At 44.2% G+C, this 13,688-nt stretch overlaps 1 protein-coding gene across 2 annotated transcripts in view; it reads left to right on the forward strand.

Annotated features, from left to right (window-relative positions):
* The first annotated feature begins 2,553 nt into the window (after positions 1-2,553).
* Positions 2,554-13,688, forward strand: part of fbln2 (fibulin 2) — a 23,303-nt gene continuing 12,168 nt past the window's right edge. The window contains exons 1-5 of one of the 2 annotated variants that reach the window (XM_008410369.2): positions 2,554-2,922; positions 3,729-5,462; positions 9,083-9,203; positions 9,983-10,109; positions 13,363-13,549. In XM_008410369.2, the coding sequence (XP_008408591.1) occupies positions 3,839-5,462; positions 9,083-9,203; positions 9,983-10,109; positions 13,363-13,549 (2,059 nt within the window). In that variant the 5' untranslated portion in view covers positions 2,554-2,922; positions 3,729-3,838. The remainder of the gene's footprint in view (positions 2,923-3,728; positions 5,463-9,082; positions 9,204-9,982; positions 10,110-13,362; positions 13,550-13,688) is intronic. The other variant, XM_008410371.2, reaches the window with a different exon arrangement.

A 13,688-nucleotide genomic window follows, 5' to 3' on the forward strand; every position in this document is an offset into this window, starting at 1 on the left:
ATTACATGATTACGCCGCTAGTCACTGCTACAGCAGACACTCGAAGATGGCATTATTTGCAGATAATTCATCCATCCATCCATTTTCTTGCACCCTTTTTCCCTCAGTGGGGTCGGGACAGATAATTCATTTTCAACAAATCTTTTAAAATCAATTACCGTATTTTTCGGACTATAGAGCGCACCATACTAGCACCTTCAATTAAAAAAAAACAACAAAAAAAACTGGAAGCTGCTCTCGGTTTTCCATAAGGACCCAGCAGAGGGCTGCGTCCTAATAAATCTGCTGGATATATTAAGGACGCAGCACTCCGTCTCCAAAGCCGAACCATGGTTTCGTTCACACCGAGCTTAAGTGCAGCGGCTCTATTTCCCTCCTGTAGTGCCAGATCGACAGCCCTCAACTTAAAAGCTGCATGATATGAGTTTGAAAACATTTCTCCATCGTGCCTGCTGCTAGCATGTGGTTGAAAATTAGCACGTTCTTCTTTTGATTTACAATTGTGACTTCTAATGATTCACTTCCTGCTAGAGAGCCCCCTGGTGGTTGAAGAAAAATACGCAGCAAAGCCACATCGGGCTACAATCCGCATGGTTCAAAGCTTAGAAAAAATGTAGCAGCTTATAGTCCGAAAAATACGGTACCGTAGGTGAAATTGAATAATTTCCACGGCACACCTGACGATCACTCACGGCACACTAGTGTGCCGCGGAACAGTGGTTGAAAAACACTGATTTAGAGCCTTGTAGAAAAAGAGGCAGTTATTCTAGTAATCAAGCTCCTCTTCAGTTAAACCAGCTCCCAGTTTTAGTCCTGTCTACTTTTTTGATAAAACTTATGATTAAGATGTTTGCCCAGTCATTGGATGACTGAGGTAATAGAGTCTATGGCCAGTTGAAAACGGCTTTAGTCAGTCAAATACCGTCACACTTGCGTAAATATGCAAACCCGTTCTTACACTGGCACACAGACTGGTACTCAACCCTTTGATGAAGTGCCTTGCCAAGGGGAACATCATCGTCAAGGATGCTGGAATCAAACCTGCAACATTCAAAAATTCAAGACCTATACTTTTCCCTTTGGGTCACAGATGCCTGGAAAAACAAAAGAACAAGAATACTTTTAATAGGACTGTAAATTAAAAAAATTGAGTATCAAACAACATATATAACAAAGTAATTAATGTTCAGAAGACAAGAAAATGGAGAAGAGTCCTCAATGTAAAAGTCATCTTAAAATCAAAGCAGTAGGAGCAGATTCTGACAAATAAGCTGCATGTTGCACCTTTGCAGACTGAAGAGGGATTTCAGAACTTCAAAAACTTCTCCAGAGCCAGTGACGATCATTGCAGGACCCTTTAGCTGAGAGAAAAGTTTTTGCCTTCTCCCACTTCCTGCTGGATTCTGTCCCACAGCGTGAAGAGGGACACATTGAGGGGATCTGCTGTCCAGATGGAGAGAAATCACTTAAGCTGTTCATTGAGACGTTCCATCTCTCACACACACGCATGCACGCATGCGCACACACACACACACACACACACACACACACACACACACACACACACACACACACCCACACACACACACACACACACACAGAGCTCCTTACAACAGAAGAGCACAGCTGACATTCAGCATGAAGGCTGACTGGGATGGCACTGCAAATAATACAGTCCCAGTAAAAACAAAGCACCACCTGCCCAATTTGGGATTTAAATGAAAACAAAAAGTAGTTTCTTAGCATATTCTAAAATGATTTCACTCTAACCTCAAATGAGCAAAAACACACTGTAATTTCCATCTTGTCACGATTAAACAAAAATGAAGGCATGGTAAGTTAGTAGCATAACCAGCATCTTCATCAGGTCTTCGGCTTTTCTTCTGGGGTCAATCTGCACATTTTGGTCCAAAAGACATTCATCTCTTGGACACAGAACATTCCTGGTCTGTGTAATGGCTGGACATTCCCATCATGTCTATACTTGCATGTAATTGTCTGAACAGATGAACGCGACACCTTCAAGCATCTAGAAATTGTCCCCCAGGATGAACCAAACCGGTGCAGCTGCCCAGTTCTCTTCCTGGTGTCTTGGCTGATTTCTTTTGAACCTCCCAGTCGTATCAAACAAGATGGCAGTAAAATCACATCCACAGATGTTCCTCCAGTTAACTCAGTTGTGTCAGCTAACCTATCAGAGGTTTGTGGAAGGGAGCCCAAACGATTTGACCCAACTCATACATTTTAAGAGACACTTGTCCCCAATACTGATCAAATAAACTTGTGAATGCCAGGAAAGCAAAAAAAAAAAAAAAAAGATAAAATAAAATAAATACAAATAAAAATTCTCTATAATAATGTGTCCTGGTGTTTAGGAAATAGAAATAATTTGGATAATTCTAACTGACCTAAAACAAGAGAGGTATATTGGTCCGATTTAATTTCAGTGAGAGGAGTGGTGGGTGTACATGTCCTTTTTATTTCTTGAATGTAAATGTCTGGTTTTAGCTGGTTTCCGTCTTTGGAAAGAGACAAAACGTGAAAACGTTCAATAACTTTGGCAGGAGCCTGCGGTAGCTGCAGTGTAGCCCGGCGGAGCCTGCTCCTCATTACGGGTCTCCACCGGGACAAACTTTCCGTCCCTCCCCCTTGTCTGCGAGCCTCCTCGGGTTTCCAGAGGCTGGGAGAGGACGGCTCATCACACAAGGTAACGACCAGCAGCGTCTCCGGGTCCTCTGGGTTTTCTGGTTCCTCTGCACTTCGCCCATTAAAAAAAAAAAAAAAAAAAAAAAACCCCACATCCGACTAACCAAAATCCCAGGATATCCGTGTCTTGTGTTTCATGGGTTGAAAGGAGAACTTTTATTGAACTTTCGGTGCCGTGTTTCATTCTACATGTTGGATCTTTCTGTGCAGCAAACGGTGAGTTGAAAACTCATTGGCTTTGGGGGGTAGAGCAACAGGTTGCAATGCAATGTGCGCAGAGTGAGTGAGCATTTTATCCGCTGTTTGTTGCCGCTGTTTGTCATCTGAATAATGCTGCTGCTCGCTGCTTAGAGCTCAGCCGGCTGTGCGTGTGTGGATAGAGCTGACCCTTCATTTAATCCTGCTCGCAAAAGTATAGGAATATTCGGTTTTTTGCGTGACATTTCAGGACCAACCTGAAATGAACTTTACAGGTGAACAAAACGCTCCCTCTACACTTTTCAAGCTGTCCAACTGCTGAAGTTTTTGGGCAATTTGCTGTCCTCTAACAAGCTTCACAGCAGGTGTAGAGGAAAGATCCTCCAGCAGCACAACTACAGAGGAAGCTGAGGATATAATCTAAGCCAGTCTAGCTGTAAACAGAAATTGAAGTTTTAAGATTAGCCCAACCAGCAGAGGTAGGCAGAGAGAACCCAAAAGTTGTACTCAAGTTAAGAGTAGAACTACTTTAGCATAATGTTTTTACTCAAGTAAAAGTAAAAATTAGTCATTCAGGAAATTACTCAAGTAAGAGTAAAAAAAGTATTTGGTTAAAAAAAAAAAAAAGGCTGAATTACTGAGTGACAGTAAAATAAAAATACCAATCATTTAATATTTTAAAATTACATCATCAGATTATGTGGAATTGTTGGGGCATAAGTACTAATGGACTTGTTAACACACATCTTCTCCATTTTGGATTTTTGACAGATGACCCACTTTAAATTAGGAAATAACTTTCCTTCCTTTACGGTTTCCTACAGAGAAAGGGAGATTCACGTCACCAAAATGCTCCGGCATCTCTGAAGGAATCTTGAGAGTCCAGAGAAGGATCGCCCTCTCTCCGCTGACCGTCCAGCGTTCCCCAGCTGTCATGGCTAAGGCAGAAGTAGCACTGTTGAGGTGCGCCTTGCTGCTTCTCTTCCCGCCCGTCAGCTTGACCCAGCGCGACTGCTCCAGTGTGGACTGTCCCCCGTTGGAAAACTGCATCAAAGAAGCGCCGGAGAGCGATGGGTGTTGCGCTTCGTGCTTGCAGAAAGGATGCAGGTGTGAGGGTTATCAGAGATATGACTGCCCCCGTGCTGGATTCAAGAACGGCATTGTCCCCGAAGGACAGTCCTACTTTGTGGATTACGGCAGCACCGAGTGCTCCTGCCCTGTCGGAGGCGGCCCCATCAGCTGCCGCTACATCGGTTGTCCGGATTTGCCACCAAACTGCATTGAGACTTTGGAGCCTGAGGACGGCTGCCAGCAGTGTGAACGCATTGGATGTGTTCACACAGGGGAGAAGTACGAGGCAGGACATTCATTCCACGTTGAAGCTTGTAGGGTCTGCCACTGTCCCGCTGAAGGAGGGAAGCTCATGTGCTACCCTGATCCCGATTGCAATCCCCAATTGACATTGATTACAGATGACAATGCATCCAACGGACGAGATGGCTTCTTCACCAGCTTCGATCAGCTCTCTGCGTCATATAACCGTCCTTCCAGTGAGATTCTTCCTCATTTTATACCGTCGCCAAGTGACGATGACGAGCCAGAGGAATATGATTACAGCCATGCGGACTTCTCGGAGGCGTATGTGGATTTATTTGCTCTACCCACCCAGCCGTCCATCTTTTCCAACAAAGTTGCTTCGTTAGGCTCTGAGAGATCTGATAGAACTTCTTCCCTCCTGGGTTTAGACGTTCCCAAAAGGATGGAACTGAGAGAGCAACATAGAGTTCATCCCCATCTGGCAGAAAAAGTAGTGACACAAGTTCCCTCTGCTGCTGAGCAGAGTACTGCCACCCCATCCTTAAATGCAACTGCTTCTTGGCAGGATCAACAATACACACAAACTCCTTCAGGTAGAGGTGTAGATTCTCACACAGAATTGGAATACCCTCTTTATGCACACCCAAGTCTGGGAAGTGTTGGACTTCCAGTGAACAATCTAAATAATGTTGAGGAGAATTCAGAAGGAGACCTTCATCATCAGAGGAGCACCAAGATGGAGGTTCATTCCCATAATGCATCAGGTGGTGTAACCCCCAGGAGTTCAGTCAGTCAGCTAAACAGAAGTCATCTAATGAGGGGTACAGAGAATATTCCTGACCAGGACAAAGTAGAGTTTCCCCTCTACACGCTGAAAAACATGGATACTCCAGACGACGCAAACTCAAGAACGCATTTTCCCGAAGAACTCCATGAACCAGATGGCGAGATCTGGTTTAATCAAGAGGAACGGGAATCTCTTCCAGGAACTGTAGACTCTGTTAGGACGACGCAAAACGAGAGAAGCCGCAACAGTTTAGAGTCTAGCAGTCCGTCGCAGGGTAATCCTGAGTATCGGCAAACAACCACGGCTTATTTAATCCCTGCTGCGTCCCAGCCACCTTCAGTTATCAGGCCTCTGGAGTCTCAGCTCGGTGGAGATGTTCCTCACAGTCCCGACAGCGTGGACCTGAAGGCCGAGGGGAACGGAGAAGGAAATGAGACCCACAGACCAGAAGGAGGTGAGTTACATGTGCTTAAGTCATCATCTTCTGTTCATGAAGCATAACAAGAAACCATCAGCTTTATCTGTTAACACCCTTCCCTAATCTATGAAAGCGAAAATGCCTGCTAGCTGGGGGTTAGAAAAAGAGTCATGATATTTGGTACGTTAGCTGGGAAAGCAGCCCTGTCAAACATCAAATTGTTGAGAAAAGGGACCTTTACGCAGAATTGAAAGAGCAACAGACAGGGTATTGATGCAGCACAGCAGATTTATTTAAAGAAATAACTGAATCTCGTATTCAGCTGTTTTGTCTCAGTTGGTCTCTGATAAAAACCAATAGAGACATGGGAAAACCAGAAAAACGGATACCGTTCTAAGAATATCAGGGAACGCAACAATAACAGAGAAATGACTGCGTGAAATGCACAGATATGTTCCAACACAAAGTAGAGCGCAGGCGTAAGGTGGGAGGAAAATTCTGCATGGTTCTCAAAATTATTTACAGTGCAAATCTGTAAAGTCCGAGAAATGTAATTGCAGCTTACATGCAGCTGTTAGGCTTTTGGCCTGAGATGTTTTAGAGAATATTGGAGAACAAATAGTATCAGAGACTATAGTCTGCTGGGCCGATGTCGTGAACCAAAAAAACAAGAATGGTTCTGTTTTCTAATGGAGAACTTTTTAACTGTTTTTCCTCATTACTAGCTCCAATCAGCTGCTGGTGTTTTGTGCCTGATTACTTACAGATCAGTAACTGCAGTGGGAAAAGGCCCAGATCTTATGTTTTAAAGGTTTTATTGGCTCTAGTGGCCTTTATGTGATGGGTAATTGACAGGAAAGTGGGTAATGAGCGAAGGGGGAAGACATGTGGCAAAGGTCAGCCGGCTGGGAATCGAACCTGCATCAGCCACGTCGAGGACTAAGGCCTCCTTTTGTGGGTTGTGCTTAACACCTGTGCTACCACAGCACCTCAGGAAGAAGCTTTTGAAACATTTTATCACCTTTATTTGTCATGGTGAGAAGTGGCTTGTTTTTTTTTTTTGTTTTTTTTTGTTTTTGTTTTAGCTTTTTGTCATCAAGAAAATCCATCTTGTCTGAAACTCCAGTTAGTCCCAGCACAGCCAAACCACTTGTTTCACCACTAATTAGGTGAAATTCCAATTATTACTCTTGAGGTCATATCCTAAATTCTTGCAAATGAGAGTTTGTACCTCATGACAAAGTTTCTCACCAAGCAACACAGAGTTTGTTCTTGACACTGGCATCACCGCTGCTTTTAACTCACAAATGCTTCTTCCACCACCGGGACTCTATTTTTTTTATACTGACAAACTGGCTAACTAATGTATTGGTTTTATGCTGTACAATGGCTGCTGGAAAAGGAAAATGTTTTGTTATCGACTGCAATACAGAGCCATGACTGGCATGTCTTCATTTTATTTTTGCTTGCAATGTCTCTGCGATATTATAGTTGTAGTTTACTCAGTTTAGTTTAGGAGGGACTCCTTTGAAAACTACCAACAGGCCACAGCAGGATTTGCCTGTTGTGGTCGTAACGGCTGTGTATGTTCCGCCTTAACGCCAACGTAAGCACGCCGCTCTTTCTCCTGCTGAACACCATTAACGAACCACAGCGGCCCACCGCAATGGTGATCACATAATTGTGAGGGGACTTTAACAAGGCCAGCTTGAAGACTGTAGTCGTAAAGTTCTACCAGCGTCTGAAATGTTCTACAAGGGGAGAGAAAGTTTTCAATCATGTTCGCACCAACATCAAGCACGCGTGTAGAGCCACACCTCGGCCAGTCAGAAAGTTGGACATTACCTTTCGACTTTCCCCAACCTACCCCCCACCCCCCACCTCAGACTCAGAGGCAGACCTACCAAAAAGATTGCTGCAAACTCTGAGAATACACTCTGTAAACTGTAGCACTGCTTCAGTCAGACACAGTGGGACTTATTTGAACACCATGAGCTGTAGACATTCAGAGGACTATATCCAGTTCTCCATCAAGAATGTGACTGTGAGGACAAAAAAACAGCTGAACTTTTCCCAATCAGAAACCGTGGATGACCAGCCAGGTTTGGACACTCCTCAGGGCCGGCGACGCTGCCTTCAGCTCAGGTGACAGAGGTTCTACAAAGCTGCTCAAGCTGAACTGCAAAGAGGAATGAAAAGATCCGAGATGGACCACAGAGTGTGCATAGAGTCCCACGTGTCCAGCAACAACACAAAGCAGGCGAGGCGGGGCATACAAGACGTTACAAACTTTAGAGGCTGTGAAGCGTCACCAGGCGACCTGAGTGCACCCAGGGCAGAGTAGCTAAGCTGCTTCTTTGCCTACTGTGAAACCCATCAGCAGCACTCTTCTGCTCCAGGCCTGACTCCGCCCCCACTTGGCTGCTCCACCACTCCACTCGCTGTACAGCAGCATGATGTCAGACTGGTGCTCCTGCCAGCCCACACAGAGTATCTGGCAAGGTGTGCGTGAATTCCAAAAGGAAGTCGCATGTTTTTGCTGCCGGCTGTCTTCTTCTTTTACTCTTTATTTCACACTGGTGTCTGATGACATCAAACTGCATGATGCTGAAATCTTTTCCACACTGGCCGGTGGCTGGAGTATGTCGGCGTGGCAGAATGGCACATTTCAATTCCTCGCTTTTCACATACGATGGGCTCTAAATCACACGCATCATCCGATTTGCACCAAACTAGAAAAGATTGACCTTTGTTGGCCTCTAAAAATGCCAATAGGATTATATTGGAGTTTGACTCCAGTACACCCCCTAGATTACTGCAACATTTATATCTCCACGATGAATCATCCCTGTAGATTTTTCATGCATCATCAAGGAGCATTGCTGCACACATTGCTGTGGCGCATTAGTGACTTTACTTAAGCCCCGCCCATTCAGAGAAGACACTGAAGATTATTGGGTCACTCCTACTGCTTCATCCTGTGTATAATATATGACTGAAAACAATATTGTCTACTTGTTGATAACCAGAGATGATGTGTATCAAACCCTACAAGAAGTCCTCGTCAATCCTTCACCACAAAACGGGAAGTGACAATAAATCATGTCTGGAAGATTGGATTTCTGCCAAATTTTTAAGACTTGCTGCTGGAATCTTACTGAACTGGGCTGAAGATTTGCCAAATGTGGTGCTTTGTGGATGGGTGCTGGAACGGCGCGAGAGCATTGACGACTGCGACGGGGTGCTGGAGCCCCGGTGGTCATCGTGAGACGGGAGTGACGCTGAATTAATTGAGTTTATTGACTTTTGTGTAGTACATTTAAACAACAAGGCGGTTCAAGATGCTTTCCACCATGAAAACATAATTATGAACCAAGTAATAAATATTACAGCCAGTAGTTTCAGGTAGGATTGGGTCTGACCCGTTCTGGCCTGTGGCAAACAGTTGTCGCTTGTCGCTGGTGTCTCTGATGCTACGTTTCTAACTTGGGGCTGCCAAGCAGGTCACCTACTCGTAGGAAGGTCTTCCATTGGATTCTCTGTATTTACTGCATGTCTGTTCCTTGTGGTCAACTCTTTGCAGGTGCAAAGCTGGTTTTTTATCCGTCAGTCTCTTGTGGGTTGAATGTGACAACTTGTGTGTCTTTGGGGTGCAGATCCAGGGGAATCTTTTGAAGACATGCTGCAGAGCTGCTGTGCTGCCGGGCAGAAACGGGCCAGGGAAAAACGCCACTGCAACAACATTCCTGCGCTCAGGGACAAGCACTCTGTTTGCAGGTAAGAAGCATTTAAGCTTTTGTGCGATTATTCTTGTTCTTATTTATTCTTATTTTCTTTTATCATTGGACTTGGGCAGGGGGGCAAACGTCCAGGAAGGAGAAGGCAAACAGAGCAGGGGGAACCATCTCTGTTCTTAAAGCCCAAATTTCTACAATTTTTCTACAATTTTCTGCTGCTTTTTCCTAATTTAACAAACAGAACTTCTTAACTCAGCAGCCCATTAGCAGACCTTAATGAGGTGGGAAATGAGTTTAAAACATCAAAACATGTTGTGGCGGAAAAACATGGAAACAAAAGACAAAACCAACCTCAGAGCATGCAGAGCAACCGCACTTAGGTTTAGCCTTAAGGGAAGCACAAGGATGAATATCTTATGCATTTTGTTTGCATTTAATGAATGCAGCATTTATTTCTCCATATCTGTGCGCGTTGGTTGTTAGGTAGGCGTTCGACAAGTTAATCTCAATTGAAAGCATCACTTTTATCGAACTTGTTTTCCCTTTTCGTTTACCTAACTCATGGTTTGCTGTTTTACAAGTTTGCGCCTGTTGAGTTATTAGAAGTTGAGTTGAAACTCTCTATGCTTCAGTCTAATCAAGAATTCATGCAGGCAAAAACAAAAATGCAGACAGCTGCAGATTATACCGCACCCACCCTTGGTTTTAATTTTTTGGCTGATTAGACGTTGGTTTGTTTGTTTGTTTTTTTCTTAATTTCTCTTTGTGTTAATGTTACATATTCCTTCTTTCAGCATGTTTTAACTATGTGTGTCTCAGTGTAGTGGAGCAGCAGTGCTGCCTCAGCCATGTGAAGGAGAGCCGGTGTGAATCAGGAGTGGCGGCTGCCAGAGTGGGACGCGCTTGTGAAGCCGATGTGAACGACTCGTGCACAGACGAATACCAGGTACAGAAAACAGACGCAAAGCGAGGAGGAACATGGGCGAGGTCGCTGCCTGCAGACAAGTCATGAGTAGATCGGACAAACATCCATCCACCTGGTTCTTCGGAGAACAAACGGTGAAGTCATTCAAGAAGGGAAATGGGAGCTCTGCAAATGACAAAAATAATGAGAGAAAATTGTAATTTGGAACGGTTTGTTCCAAACGATCACACAACAAAGATGCTTATTTTAACCACACTGAGATTTACTTCAACCTTCAGATCTCAGTGCTAGCAGATGTCTGTTTGCGTAAACAGGTTAATCTGTTAAAAAAAATAAATAAAAAAAAACCCAACATAATAAGTTTCTCATTTCTGCTCGTATCCGTTTGGACTGTAAATACTTCCATATGGAAATGTTTAGTCTGCTCCGACTGCACGTCTCTGTTTCTTTAAGGAGAAACCTGGTGGTTTGGCCCCAGAGCCAGATGTTCATTTGTTAAAGCAGCAGAGCCAAACCGACGAGCCAAGTAATCCACTCACCAGGTTTCAGAGGAAAGCTTCAGGAAATATGAAAGTCAGAGGTTTTTTTTGTATTATTTTTTTATGGCACAATATGTTGTCCAGCATGGAACTGCAGCTGAAATTCTTTGCAGTGCGATGAATAAGCACCCGAAACCGTTGTAGCGTTTCTGTTAGTTTTCTGCATGCTTTTTGCTGTGCAGGTCAGAAAGTACAGAGCTATGAAGAGAATGTTACAGACATGATGATAAAGTTACAGAATCGGAAATATCTGTTCAGATCCAGATGTACTTAATTATTTATTTAAGATTCGCCATCTTCTAATTTTGGTTTGTCTCATCAAACACATGATTGACTGGTGCCATTACAGATCTTAAAAACATGGCTTCCCTGCAGGAAGCTAAAGGACTCAACCCAACAGTCCAGATGGTCTCTCTTCTTTTCTTGGTTTAACTTGGTTATCTCTTCCAGACAAAGATCCAAAAACACAGAGCCAGACACACACTCCCTCTAGTTTCCCCTAGATGATTACCCTCCTATCAAAGCCATGCATGTTTTGTTTTAGCCATGTCTTGGGAAATCATGGACCAGATTGTGGCTGCTCAACAACAGGAACTTCACCCAGGGTCTGTTCCTCCCTAGACGACCTACATCCCTTTTTCTGGTCCTGGTCTTCTGGTCTGGTCCTGCCTGCTTCACTGGGCTTATACAGACAAATTATCTTGCCATCCTGGAATTGGTCATATGGTTGCCTTGATCAGACGGAGGTTTTGGTGGCTTTCTCTTCCGATACGCAAATGACCTTGGCTCTCAATTTTGTGACTGCCTTGCCTGTGTCCAGGGGCTTTACCCCTATACTCACTATTGTTGACTGTTCTTTCAAAGCCTCTTCACAAATGCCTGTCATCTTTTGAAATTGTGAAACACATATTTCACCTGCATGGCATCCCCAGTGAAGTCCTTTCTGACAGGCCCACAGTTTACATCCAGACTTTGCAACACCCCAGTCGTGAAGGTGGCACTCAGATCCGTGTTTCATCCTCAAACCAATGGCCAAACTGAGAGGATGAAGCAGGAACTTTAGTCCACCTTACACTGCTTGCCTCTTGGAGCTCCCAATCCATATAGGTAGAGTATGCTCTCAATGACCATGTCTCCACAGACGGACTCGGCGATCACATCTATCCGTCATTACATTCGCAAATGCAAACACACTTGGAACAACATCTCTGCCACTCTCAACTGCAATGCTGAACAGAACCGTCGTTTGGCTGACAGAAGACGAGTCCCAGTGCCTGAGTACCAGCCAGGGCAGAAGATATGGCTCTCCAAAAGACATTCAACTTAAATCCTGTTTTTAAAAGTTGTCTTGTTTATTGGACCATTTGAGTTACAGGCAGTTCTCAACCCTGTTTCTGTTTGTCTTCCGTTCAGGCTCCCAGTGTTTCATGCGTCTCTCATTAAACCTGTGTCTACCAGCCCCCTGTGCTTCCTCCTATGGCCTCCACGCCGCCCCTGGACATTGACCACCACCCTGCTTTCCTGGTCCAGAAAATTGGGCAGAAGGTTTCAGTAGTTGGTAGTTGGTAGACTGCGAGGGACACAGACCTGAAGAAGGCTCCTGGCTTCCGCATTCATTGATATTAAATGATGATCTCATCAAAGACTTTGAGACTTCTCGCCCATTTGGTTCTGATTGGCAGCCACTAACGATGGGAGGGTAATGTTAGTTCCTACTGTGAGTGAGTCCTCCTGTTTCCTGGTAGGATCTCTGCTGGAGAGCGCGGAACGCTTCACTCTGTTCAGCCCCTTGTGCCACTTTTCTAGATCACTAGACTCGCACACTGCTGTCCTCAGTCCAAGCTGGACGCAGCTGACCAACCAACTTATCTCAACTATCCTCCCAATGTGTCATGTCTTTTGGCATCTGAAGCCACCTGTGTTGCACATTTCTCTCGTTGTGAATATTGTAAATAAACCATCAATGCCTTTTTTTTAACTCTGTGTTCATTGAGTGATTCCACATGTGGGTGAGGAGAATCCCATAAACCATCTTAAGCAGCAACATGGAAACTTCTCTGTTTATTTGAAGATTGGCGAAGCCAAATGCAGGGTTCTGCTGGATCAAAGCCTGTTCAGAACGACACGCTGCAAATTTAAAAATGTAAACGCCTCTCACATTGTAATTAGAAGAAATGAATGGTTGACAAATTCTTGACAAACTGCACAACTTAAGACAATGCCAGGCTGTATAATCTGTTGCTGCTGCAGAAATGGATGTTCCCAGAAAATATCAGCTACTGCTTGATGTGATTGTGAGCCAAGTGGGCCTGTAAAACCTAACAGACCGTTGATTCACATTTGCTTTCAGTCTATATTCAAAATATTCGCTTTTAAAAACTTGGCCAAGTTAAAGTCCAGACCTAAATCCAATTAAAAATCTGTGGCAAAACCTAAAAATGAATCTTCAGGGATTCTCTTCATCCAATCAGACTGAGCTTGAACTTTGCTGGAAGAAGAATGGCCAGACATTTACCTGGAGATGTGCGAAGCTGGGAGGCACGTACTTTATGGAACCACATTTTGTGGTGCAGGTATTTTTGTTTGTAACCGTCACTATAGAAACTGAAGCTGCTGAGATTGCGGGAGGGAAACATTTATTTCACTGCAAAAACTTCTTGTCACAACTGTTTATGGCGATGATTTTAACCAGTCCTGGTGATTTGTAGCTTCCCTGCTCGTTTGTCCATGGACAGGTGTGCTGCAGCTGCTGTGCTATTGGCTTGTTGATGCACAGTGAAGGACAAGGTTGCAATGCCCACAAGTACTTGAACTATCCTTGTGGCCACATCTTCCTTTCCTGCTGTGAGGATGAGGAAGGTCAAAGCCAGTCGCCACTGTGGACTAAGGAGGAATCCAGACCGACCGCCGTACCCAGACCAGGTAGTAACTACAACCTGTAGAAAACCTTCTGTCTTCGTCACACTGTTGTGTATTTGCCTTTTGTTTCAGTTGTGTTGAAGACATCATACCATATATATATTTAAATATATATATATATATATATATATATATATATATA

The sequence above is a fragment of the Poecilia reticulata genome, linkage group LG5, assembly GCF_000633615.1.
Source record: "Poecilia reticulata strain Guanapo linkage group LG5, Guppy_female_1.0+MT, whole genome shotgun sequence".
Lineage (NCBI taxonomy): Eukaryota > Metazoa > Chordata > Actinopteri > Cyprinodontiformes > Poeciliidae > Poecilia > Poecilia reticulata.